This window comes from Apostichopus japonicus, chromosome 2, assembly GCF_037975245.1.
Source record: "Apostichopus japonicus isolate 1M-3 chromosome 2, ASM3797524v1, whole genome shotgun sequence".
In the NCBI taxonomy this organism is placed as follows: domain Eukaryota; kingdom Metazoa; phylum Echinodermata; class Holothuroidea; order Aspidochirotida; family Stichopodidae; genus Apostichopus; species Apostichopus japonicus.
In genome coordinates this window covers 9,889,266-9,902,407 of record NC_092562.1, presented here as the reverse complement: position 1 = coordinate 9,902,407, position 13,142 = coordinate 9,889,266, and the positions used below count along the sequence as shown (strand labels likewise).

The window sequence follows — 13,142 nt, the reverse complement described above, 5'->3', positions numbered from 1 at the left end:
TATCATTCAATAACATGTTAAACATGAACAATAAATTCATTACAGTACATCAAGTTGTTTGCTTTCTTTCATATCATGCCTCATGATCCTGTTAAGTGCTGATCTCGTATAACCTTTGCAGTAGTAGCCCATCAGTGATAGGGTTTGTGAGTGAAATTCCAGTGGTATCGTTAACCATTGGGGGAACAGCCCGGCTACCGAGGAGGGCAATAGTGGGAACAGCGTGCTTCCTTGGAGGGTGGTTTTGCAAATTTGGTTCCTCTCCTTCCCTCCCCGTGTGAAATCAGCCTCTTCTTCTAATCTCCAGCTGGTTTTGTCCCCTTTGCAATGTTTCCAATCTGTGACCTTTTCTTTAATTCTCATCCCATTTTAGTTTCAACATTTAAATTGATTTAGCTATCCTGAATGATAACTTGAACAGACTTTGCCAGACTCATCATTGATAACATGTAGCCAGCAACATCATCTGAGATAATTGAAGTTTCATTGTGATGTCAAATAAGTAGATACACTATTGCGAGGGGGAAACTTATTTATTACGTTGGCTTGAGATGTGTACCATGACCAGCTCTGGGGAGGGGTTCTTTGTCCCAAATCCTGTCCCACGCTCATAAATTTGTTGATGGGAGGAACTCGTATAAATAGTAACAGACTGGTGCACATTGTAATTGATAAAGGGTGCATTGGCATTAATCTTTATTCCTCTGACTTGGTGTCTTCAGGAATATAGCTAGCTGAAGTAATTTTAACCTATTTGTCATCTATCTAAATGCTGCAAACGAACAAACTTTCCAAATAATTATCTACAGTATGTGTGCTATTAAGAAATTGCAAACACATTGTACGTAAGGGGTATTAATGCCATGTCAACTAACAAAGGGTTGGGCTGTAACGCCTCGCAGAGTCAGGTGTGGGATAAACATAACAGGGGGAGGGGATTGAAATTGCATAACTATCACTTTATTTCAATAATGAAGACACTGTCTCAACTTATCCATCTTGCTTTGAGCATGTAATTTCTAAGTGCAAAGCGTGACGTAGCTGTTAGGCTGGAATGGAATCATAAGTACCTCATTTATTAACTTTCATTTTGTTAAAACAGCTGTAAGGATATTATTCTTAAGTTGATCAATTGCAAGGTGGTTTTGTTTTTAGTAATCTAGATGGTTTCATAGAATTGCAAAAATAAAAAAAATGGCCAAATTTGAAAGATGATTTAACTCTAATAATAAATTACATTAAGATAGCGTTTAAAACAGCGTTTCAATGCGCTTTACAAAATAGGAAGAGACAAAGGAAACAAAGGCAAAAAAAAAAAAGAAACTAGGAATCAAACAGAAATGTTTGCCTCTTGAAAATACAGAGGGAGAGTCACGAACGTGAAATGGGAGTTTGTTCCGAAGAGAAGGCGCAGCGACAGAAAAGGCACGATCGCCATAACAAGTGCGGATACATGGACCAGGAGTTAATCATAACTGTAGTTACACAAAGGAATAAATAGGTCAGTGATATATTGAGGGGCAAGCCTGTTGATTGCTTTGTAGGTGTGAAGTGGGATCTTAAACTGGATGCGCTGAGAGACGGGAAGCCAATGCAATGAATGGGGGAGGAGTGATGTGATCAAACATTTTAGTGAGACTAGGCGCGCAGCAGCGTTCTGAATTCTCTGAATGGGAGTTATATGAGAAACTGGCAAATTCACATACAAACTGTTGCAGTAATCCAGGAAGTAACAAGCATGAACCAGTCATTCAGTTGAGCCTTGATCTATATACCTCCTGACTTTACCAATTTTGTAAATACCATACGCAGCTGAACGACAAGTGTTCTATGTTTTTGCATATCAAGTTTATCATCAAGCAAGACACCAAGATCACGTGTATTTTCGGAGGGAGTTATGACATTTGTATCAACAGTGAGGGCAGGTAGGTTACTAGAATCTCTATAAACTGGGAGGTGACGTGGATGACTTTGGTCTTTGAATCGTTCAGGAGTAAACTGTTGCAAGTGGGCCATTGCTTGATGTCAGTGATAAAATTGGAGAGACTGGTTAGACATGTATTAAGATCATTTTGTTTCATGTTAATGTAAAGTTGCGTATCGTCAGCATACATAACGTGTTGAACACCAAGTTGTCTTAAAGGACCAGTATACAAAATGAATTCAAGAGGTCCAAGGACAGACCCTTGTGGAACCCCCCAAGGTATTAGGTAAGGAGACGAAAGAGAAGAAACTCTAATGGTTAAAATAAAGTGAATTCTTCGACCATATAAAGGAACAGGAACAATAATCATGAAGTATTGAGAGGTTTATTAACAATTTCAGACCATGTTAATTAGCAATCATGTAAAGTCAATGAGAGTGCCCTCTGTCTTCGCGTTCTGATTCCACTTCAGACATGCCAGTCTTCTGACCCAACCATACTTCAAAATCCTGTCAACAAATAAAACAAAACAACATCATTAAACTTTACGCGAGCCGAAAGAAAACATTTAATAAAATAAAGCTCTAGGATTTTCAAAGAATATTGTTGTTGGACTATAGTTCGTTTCTAAGCAGAAGTACAGACCTTTAGTTGTATTAATGGGTATACTTGGGCATCATTCGGGCTATTTACTGGCTTAATACCAAGTGGATTTCACAATTTGCCAGTAGAACGAAAAAGGCACTTGCATTTTTCTGCAAGTGAAAGATTGTTGATTTCATATTAATTCACGTTTAATGCAAGTGGGAATTTGATTTTAGCCAGTCGATATTTTATCCACTTGCATTTTGAGCAACTGGCTAAACTTGTAAAATTCTAGGCCTGACACTGCCCCATCACCCCAGTCTGAATCAATGTTCACCAGGCATTTGATGGTACATAATAGTCACTGTGCAATAAACTTTGCTGACAAACAGCTTGAATATAACCCACCAGCAGTAGCAAAATGGAAGACACACGAATAATGGAGACATTGTACAAGCAGTAATCAACCACCATGCAGCAACTTGAATTGGGGGATATTTTGACAAATTTTACCACATAATGTATCAAAATTGTTCAACTGTTTAAAGTGTATGCTCACATTTTGTAGTAAGATGCCTGCACTATTCATCTTAACCTTCTGGCTTCTCTTTCAGATTCCAACAGTGTCAGGATGTCCCCTTCTCTTACAGGACCTTTCACATTTCTGATGATGGAACGGTTTGTGTCGTCAATAAATTCAACACGTACTTGAGTACACTGACCCTGAGAGCCAGTTCGGCCGAGGACCTTCGTAACCTGGGGAAACAAAGCAAAGGAATGTCAAATCTTAACCTCATGGCGAGTTCATTTTATTGAAAGGAACAGTTACCACCAAGGAGACTGACAGTATAAATAACCTATTACACCCAGTCCAGAAGCTGCTAATGACTAATAATTTTCTCCAAATTTGTTTTCTATTCTTGTTATTTTCTTATTCAACAAAGTGAAAATAAGGAAAGATTCATCTACATCATTCTTTCATCTTGTCATCATAGTGGTATCCCCCTCCCCCCCTCCCCTGCATTGTTTAACCTTTCAAACTGGAGGGAACATTGAGGATTCCTATCCTGCTAATAAAAGGTTTTCATAAATAGTTTTATGAAACATTAGTGGGTAGGATAGGGGCTGTGTCATTCCGCCATCGGTACATTCCGTCATAGAATATGTGCTCTTTCCGCCATAGAAAAAGTACCATTACGCCATGTTATCCCGATGGCGGTAAAGCACTTTTGTATGACGGAAAGAGCACATTTATTGTAGGTGCACTGTAGGCCTATATGCACTGTATATTGCTTCACTTCACACTACTTATAGGCCCGCAAAATCCACAAAATCTGTCATTTAAATCAAAGATCAGAATTGATGTTTTTAATAAACAATCAACCTAAATTAATTTGATTTATTCAACCAACTATGATATATGTGAAGACAGTGTATCGACTCAAGAATACGAATTTACAATTAAAACTTTTCAATCAACATGTACTTTGAACGACTGCATCTATGCATTCCCCAATCTTGTCTTAAATACAGTTCAGTATATCCAGTGAACCATCACATTTGAAGGCGGCGTACCTATCCTTCCACGCAAATCAAAGAAAGTTACACAGATACATTCCTGTGTAAAATTCATTCCTTAAATGTTTCTTTCCGCAATAGGTTTGGTCCTTTCCGCCATGGCGGAAAGGATCGAAGTCTATGGCTAAAAGGTATGGCGGTATGTACATATGGCGGAATGGCACTGGAACAGGTAGGATACCATACAATTACAAGTTACAGTTAGCATAAGCTGCAGCTTTGTAAAGCATGTTACAAACATATCAAAAGATGACATACATATGTTGTTTACTTGCATTAGGTATATAGAGAAAATCAATTTGTTTTTGGAAAATAACTGAAAACAATGCTTATGTCATGGGATTCTGCAGCACTAACCTTAACAAGCTGGTGACCAATGTTTTCCCATGAATGTCCAGATACATGACATTGACAACCCCACCTTCCTTTAGGGCCTACATATTTGATTGCAGAAATGACAGGAAAAGCTGTGTCCAATTCTCCCTCTTAACCCCAATATAGAGGATGGAAACTTGTACCTCCCAGGCCTAGTATCAATTTTCACGGAAAATCATTTACAAGACAGGCCTAACTTTCCATGAAGCCAACTGGCCAGCGAAACTTTGCAGTATGTTGGTTTGATATATATATAATCTAAGATTAAGAAGTCTCATTCATCAAACGAATTGAACTAGTATTAGTTATAACCTACTTTGGTAGAAACTAGTAGAACCCACATTTATATGCTAGGCTAGGCCCATACGTAGCCTAACGCACACTTGTTATGGAAGTTCAATTGAAAAGTGGCACATGCAGCCTTAAGTTAGGCCTATGGTGAAACTCAACACGCGAAGCAACGTTTACTGAATATTTTATGTTCATTAACCAAATTTTGGAACCAATGTAGCATATTATTTTAATCCTAAGCAATTAAATCATAATCATGATCATTGTGGGTTAAAGAAGAAAATGGATGATAGGAAAAACCTTTGCTAATTTGACAGGTTTCTCCATGGTGTCCTTCTGTGATAAAGGCAAAGCGAAAAGGACGATCCTTAGAAAATGGCGGCGCTATATCGTTTTTAAGACCAGAGCCGTATATCTCTATATACGGCTCTGTTTAAGACGATTTTAGCTAAAACGAGCAGCGTTTGAGAAAAACTTTCATGATGAGAAAAGCGCACTTGTAAATCGACGGAAGAGAGGAGGGGGGAGCAGTGGCGTAGCCAGACGGGAAGGGAAGGGCCTGAGGGTACATACATTTACAGGGACCAAAGAATTGGTAAATAAGGAATAAATAGCCATGATATACTTTATGATACTCGAAAGACTTGTTTTTCTAGCACGGTGTTATCGGCTTCTCATAATGTTTTCCCCATGGAGCCGGCCATGGAGCCGCGCTAAGCAGAGGAAGAGATTTGCCTGAAGTTCTGAACAAGTTATCTTTGCACCAGTGGTTCATAATTTAGACAAACTACCGTGCGTCATATACAGCTTGCTTGACTGTCGTCCTCAATAAAATACATAACATCGCCAGTGAGGCCAATTAATACAGAGATGTGAGATATCTACCCACATGTAAATATGATGTGTTGATATCGTTACAATATACAGAACCGTAGCCACTGGGAGGGGCAAGGTTTTTCCTCCCCCCCCCCCCCCAACCCAGCAAAAATCCATACATTCGTTGAAATTGCTTACATTTTACAACATGCAAACAAAGTCGTATTTACTGGCAAATGTTTTACAACATTAATATAGTTACACCACTGTGAGTCATGAAGTTGGGATAACACCGTTATGGTTCTGACCATTTAAAAGATTTACCAAAGATAATATTATGTATTAAAATAATAAAAAAGATGAATTTTTCATCCCCAACTCTGAATATAATTAATTTCAAAGGTCTCTACCAGACTACCACTGTTGGTGCAAAATGGTGTGGCTTATTAAAATCTTGGTCAGAAATGCATTCAAACTACACGAATTTCATGATATCAATGATCAGCTGATACTGCTGAAAACTGAGACCGAATGTGACTTAAACTGTTCTCTTCCTGCATGCCACTGAGCAACAGTCGTTCTCTACTCTCGGTTACTTCTGACGATCAATCTGTTTTTCAATCTAAATTTCCAAGACCTGGACCGAAGGTGATAACTTCCCTCTCTTCATTAATTGCTCTTCAGATTGAAGTATCATATGCGGTAATACCGTACGATGTGCCAAATACATCCTCCCCCCCCCTCCCCACACACAAGAAAATGATCTCACAAAAGTTTTGCCGTGTCCTTATAATTCCCTCACATATTTACAATGCCTGGCGACTTCGAGCAAATGATATATTTAGCCAAATGTACCTTACTGCTAATAGTAAAATATTTACACGCACACCACCCCTTTTTACAAATTGCGTGAATCTACAAATTTATTAACTTTCACAAAAAAGCGTCTCATCGGCACTTTGGAGGATAAATTGTTCCGTTAAGCGCAAATCTTCAGGTATTATATCAAAGAATTGTAATTATAGATTTTTTTCTTCCGACAAATAGTACAGTAAATTAAAAGGAAGTCTGTTTCGGAGTTTCTTTATTTCTATATTAAAGTTTTATGTTGGTACTAGTTCCACGAATTTATCTCATAGAGGTTGTTGTAGTAAAACTAAAACTGGTGGTGTACGTTTACTTCATGTGTCGCCTAATTTTGAGCATCATGCTGTGTTAAACATATGTTGCTGCCCGACAGACTCTGCAATTTCATGAATTATTTGATTATGCACCGGAATTATATGGTAAACGTCCATGTATGCATGAAGTTAGTGAGTTTCCCTTATGAGTAGTAGACAAAAGTTTTCCTTGCTATGAGAATGTTTAGAAAAATAACAAGATTTGCAACGCAAAATTTGAACACTAAATTATACCCTGTTATGGTCATCTTTCTCCAACTCCTGGGTGGGAAAGGACATTTTTCATGCTCTTGGCTAAGCAACCAGAACAAATATTTAGGTAACAATTCTTTATCAACAAGCTGCCATTATGCCATATAAATAACATACTCTAAGATGCTTCCTTAATTGTTTATCAAGCAGATGGCTGAGTAGCTAAGGTAGGATTCCTGACTTCTTACAACTGCCTAGAATGAGAAAAGGTCATAAACAACTATAGACATGATTACAATGAATTGTTGATGTGTGTCTAATAAAATTTCTATTTCCAAATTTGCCTTATTTGTTTCAGACACATCAAGCGTTCAATATGGCATCAAACTATTTTGATGAACACGATTGCGAACCAACACCAGACAGTGGACCAGAAGTACACACATTACTACACTGGGCCAGGTAAATTGAGTGGACAATACTTTACAAAACACATACTGTAACATTCTATTGCCATTGTTTTCCTCTCAGTGAGTCTGAGACCTCAATTTTAATGAATTCTTCACCTGGACCATGTTCTGCATTGAAGTTTAGTTGACATCGACTTGATTAGATCTGTGTTTCATGTTTAACATTTGCGTGCTGAAATTAGTAAGAGAAATGAAATGCTATTTAAGATCAACATAATACCTGTAACATATGAAAAACTACAGTACTTTTTTTTTTCTTCCAGGAAAGATATATTTAATTTCTTAGTTTGGTTGGTCTGCAGCTTTGGACTTGTGTGTATGCTATTGGTAGCTAAGCTTACTGAAATAGTTGAATTTAGAACCACTTTAGTCATTGCGGGCTTTTACTTTCTAATAGAATATCCACACAAAAATATAACTTCCAAGGAAACATATATAAATTATCACATCCTTAAGGATTCCTTATGAATGAAATGGTAATTTTTTTTTTACTTCAATTTTTGCTCCTTTTAGGCTCTTGCTAAGTGATGTGAGACAGTTTTATTTACAAAATGGAGGGTAAGTGATATTTATTCTTTTGTGGTTTGTTTTGTGGAGGGATGCTCAATGTCACTAAATAAAAAATTGTTGACACTTAAAAGTGATTACCTGCGTTTTGAAATAGGAAATACATAAGATGTTTTGTCTTGAAACTTTTTGTTAACATCTTTGGTTTTCCTAGGACAAACCTAGTGCTCTTACTGTAAGCTATCTGGTGGACCTTTGGATTAATTTCCGACAGCATTGGTTGCTTCAAAAGGAATAAAGTTTGGCTGTCATAGATCACTGGAAAAACCCTTACAAATACAGCCCTGCATCGAAAGGCAATTTCATGTCAATTGCTTTTAGAACATGTAAATGTAAATGAGGAAAATGGTGCCTTCCTTGATTTAGAGTAAATCAGTGTTGCTCCAAAATATGTTACTAATTAAAAATATGATTACCATATTTAAATACAGTTTTAAAATTGGAGACATTTCGGTTATGTCCAGCTCCATATTTGTTTTCTTTTCAAAAGTTAACTTTCTAACTTGACTTTCTTGAATGTCTTGGAAACAATTGTACAGTAGTTTGAACAAAATTAAACTTCAGGAAAAGTGTGCTTGATAGTATCTTATAATATATATATACTTATATTTATATATCTATGTACAGTATATGCTTATGTAGTATATTATATTTCATATCACATTAGGTAGGAGGTTATGACTTTTTAATGTCGTAATATGAGCATGAATATAGGATAAGATCTGGTTTTATTTGTTGCTGTACATTCCATTCCTACATAGACTTGGTTTCCCTGAGGAATTAAGTAAAGCACCACCTGCTGCTAAAGAATTTGTTCAGAGTCTTCCAGAAAAGACAGGAATGCCAAGTAAGTTTGTATGTTTGAACCAGAGAAATTATTATTTTGATTAAATATTAAAGGTCATGCAAGGATTTCGTGAAAGCATTCTTGAGACTTCAGGGGAATATGGCTGTGACTGGAATCTGGCCACTTTGATGGTAGAATGACATATATTCTGCCCATTGATAGAGCAGGACAGTTCACAATATTGGCATCCATATTGGCAAGCCCTTTATTATTTATGCTAATGTTTTTGAAAGGAAGAAGAACAAACTTTAATGAGTTATTTTTGCATAACATTAGAAAAAATGCCTTTGTTCAATTGAAAAAAAAAGATGCAACATAACATACTTAAAGGACCTTACTAGATGAAAACAGTGATCTGAATTTGATTTACATCCTTTATGTTTATTTCCTTGTGTGTGTCTGTGTGTTTGTTTGTTTGTATAAGTATCCTAATCTTTGAGTAATGTCACATTTTGAAAGATTTCCACAAGAAAACAGGGATGTGAGCCACTTTTGATTTCATTCATAGAGTGATAGCTTAAAAAGTCTGTTTACGCTTCCAACTTTCCATGTAATGCTTACTACCAGCCTCACCTCTTTCAATAATCAGAGTATTTGCGATTCAGTCTGAAACTTCCTTGAAGCCTTGGTTTAATAAATGCTTCGATAAAGTAAATTTAATATTTAATATCTTCTTTTGCTTTCTTTGTTACATTAGGTAGTACAAAATGCCCAATATGTCTACAGGAGTATGGATCTGATGTCAGTATTAAGGAATTACCCTGTCAGCATCATTTCCACCATAAATGTATAGTACCCTGGTTACAGCAGGTAAGTCTGAAAACACAATGTTGTGCTAATCTGGGACAGAAGGGGAAAAAAAAACTCAATACACTATAAAAGTTTAATCCGATTCTTACCAAAAATTAGTAACTTGTTTTTGCAAGTAATCAAGACCACACAGCCGTAATCAAAATCCTTCTACTTCATTACCAGTGCTCTAGTTTGTTACCACCCTCCCCCACCATCCCCCCCCCATCTTGCCCCATCCTCCTCCACTGCTCTAATATACCCCTTGTTGATTGAATATTTCAGGAAATGTAAGATAGGATGCTGAAAAGGTATGAACACTTTACTGTAATGACCATACTAACACTTTGGTCATTGTTGCCTTCAGTGTATTTCTGATAAAATACAGGGCAGTTGCCTTTAACATGAATATTCACATCGATACTTCTTCTGTGTTTGCATTTTGTCTTACCTCTTGTTTACCTTCCAACCAATCTCCTTCAACAGACAAACAGTTGCCCGATGTGTCGCAAGGAATATCCCACGGATGATGAAAATTACGAAGAATACCGGAAAGAGAAGGTAACCAGATACCCTTTCACCTCTTGACTCCATAACTTGTGACCAGTTTGTCAATTATGGTCGATGGAATACCCTTAAAAGGGATAGCCTCCCCCCGTGAACACTACTTTGTTTGATAACTCATAAGCTCCCCAATCCTGCCCCCTCCCCCCCCCCCTCCAGTAGCAACAGCAAGCTGGTACTTGGACCAGGGAGTTATTAGGGCAAAGAACATATATAAAAACCAATACTCTAAGCATTTTTGTAGCAAGCACAGTGGATGGTCCTATGAGGATGTTGTCATTTTGACGTGTCATGGGCTGGCCATTTCTGCATGATGCTAGTGTACTTCACTGATATGCATAAATCATGCAGTGATAATTTCAATGCAAAAGTTAGTACATATGTTCTTAACAATCAGTTTTAGGACATTTTGAAGCCCTCTACCGTTTCCACTGTCATTACAAAATCATGACTTTTAATCTGTAAATATTGGGTAACTTCCGGTTTTAGGATTAGATGTTCTGTAATTTGCAATTTGAGCTAGCCACTCATTAGATGGTGGCAGACTCTGTTTTAGCCATTCCTCAGCTGGAGGTGCACATCAGTAAATGAACAATGGAAAACTATAGGGAAATTATAAAAAAAAGTTTGAAGGCTAGCATGGGATCAAACCAGTGACCATGTGCTCTAACAACTGAGCCTGCAAGTCATTTGTTTGTGGCCCAGAAATTTTATTTTGTGTTAATTTATGCTATGTTGTGTTAACAGTTATTTATAACTATATGCTACCGACTGCTTTACGTTTTGTCAAAAGCCGTCCACACTCAATTACAAACCAAATTCCTCTATTTTAATACTTTATATTATAATATTGATCTGTTGTTTCTGAGCTACATTGTTTTTTTCAATTCTCTTAGAGATTGCTAACTTTTGTCTTCTTCTGTTACAGTCAAGAGAGAAACAACGTCAGTTTGAGAGAGAAACATTGCACAACTCCATGTTTACTTGACTTGCAAGCAATTGATCGATATGACTTTACTGGATATTAATGGACATATAGCAGCACCAACTATGGCTTTAATATGCTCGCACAATGAACAATAACTCCATCCCATCTGATTCCATTGAATTCCCTGCCAACAAAGGGATAACCAGGGACAATGCAATATGAGGGCAGCAACTACTGGTGAAGCCTTTTTAAATATCTCCAGAGGGCCTTGAAATCTTACACAAGCACTGTCATATGAAGCGGTGATGCATTGTAAGAGCAGCTGACTACTCCTGCATCTCAATGGCCTTCTCTGGACTATAAATGCAGAAATATGCAGAGTGTACTGGCAGACAGCAAACTGCTTGTAAAGCCTATACTTACCAAAGGCTGTGTCTGTAATAATAAAGTACTGGGTTGGAGTAATACTTTAATGAGAAGAACTCTTTTAGCCTATCAGTTTTCCAAACAACTGTGGTTGTACCAAAGTAATGCGGCAAGGATATGTATAACATGATTACTCCTGTAATCTATGCATGTATCTCCATGACCTTTGAACTCTTAAATTTAAAATTGCAACCAATAAGAGGAAGTGTATTGTTAGAGCAGCAAACTGCTCGTATAGCCTATTAATACAGGATATTGTTTTATTAAATAAAGCATCAATGCCATACAAAGTTTTAATCATGAGAGCAGCAGAATTTTCTTCTTTTCCCCAATAATTTATAGCCAAGTACTCTGAATCTCTGTACTAGCAGACCACTCATGTAGTCTGTCCATATATTCTGAATCCTACATTAATACAACAGAAATTACAGTTGATTCAAGATATAGCATTTTATTATTTACAAATATAGGAGAGTTTATCCTGTTAGTTAGCAAAATGATGTCTTAAAGTCTTGTTGTTGACAGTTTCTGCAATAAAGCTTCAACACATTCTGAGCATTTTTCAGACATTTAAAAGCATTGAAGACTCGCCGCAAACCGCGCGTCGCGCTCTGAAAAAGTTAACTTTCCGTGAACTTGCAAGTGAAGTTTTCTTCTTGTCGCTACAAAATGCAGACAGCAATGAAACGTGACACCTTGTTATCTTTTATGTAGACCTGATATGTCCATCGCTGCTATTTACACTGTGTTGTGGGTATTGACCGTAGCTGCATGTATTGACTGTACACTAATGTCTAATTACCGACGGTAGCAAGCTGTGTGTATTTTCTGGGATCGATGGTGGTGTCTAACACTTCTGTTACACCTGATTCAAAACTAGGTCAGATTACCGGCATGAGACTTTCTTTTGCGCGAGTCTTCACACCCTTTAATGATACCTTCAATGTATGCAGGTCAGGTGCTACTGAAATTAATCAGTGTGTTCATTGAAGCCATTTTGAAAGGAAACATCTCCTTATGTAAACAAAGCGATATTTCTTTTCACAATAATGTCACAAATATTGAGGAATGAGTTTGATATAATGATTAACAGTTCCATGAAGAAATCATCTAGGAGATGATAAGAATATTGTTGTCTAACCTTTATTGGTCAATAAATTCAAAATTTCCTCAGGTCACACTGTGATCAAACACTTTTATTATGGCCCTTAGCTATTTTTTAGCCACTGTTTGGAGTCCATGCTGGGCCCATCGCCAAGTAAGTCACAAGAATCCGGTGTGTGGGGGCGGGGGGGGAGGGGGTATTTGGGCATGTACTGTGGACCTGCTACATGCTGATGAGTTGCACATGATACTGCACACAAAAATTAGTATTCAAAAAGAGAAGCAACTTCCCCTTAACCAATTCTTTAAGTGTTAACATGAATTGTAAACTTGCATAATGTTGTCGAGACTTATGCTATGTTGCATTTTGAATTACTGCATTCAAGATAAAAACACACTAAGTGACTTATGAATTGATTTAATACCATACTTGAGACTTATAGATCACAACATTTTCTTTTGGTACAAGACAAGTATGGTTATGTTACTGTTGCTAGTAAATTGT

The 13,142-nt window shown here is 37.2% G+C and overlaps 1 protein-coding gene across 1 annotated transcript; it reads left to right on the top strand.

Moving 5' to 3' along the window:
• Positions 1-6,411: 6,411 nt before the first annotated feature.
• LOC139977307 (E3 ubiquitin-protein ligase RNF181-like) lies at positions 6,412-11,966 on the top strand. Its single transcript, XM_071986596.1, has 7 exons — positions 6,412-6,566; positions 7,301-7,404; positions 7,926-7,970; positions 8,741-8,826; positions 9,524-9,636; positions 10,102-10,176; positions 11,108-11,966. Exons 2-7 carry the CDS (start codon positions 7,319-7,321, stop codon positions 11,165-11,167), a joined length of 465 nt encoding a protein of 154 aa, XP_071842697.1. The 5' UTR covers positions 6,412-6,566; positions 7,301-7,318; the 3' UTR covers positions 11,168-11,966.
• Positions 11,967-13,142: the final 1,176 nt, after the last annotated feature.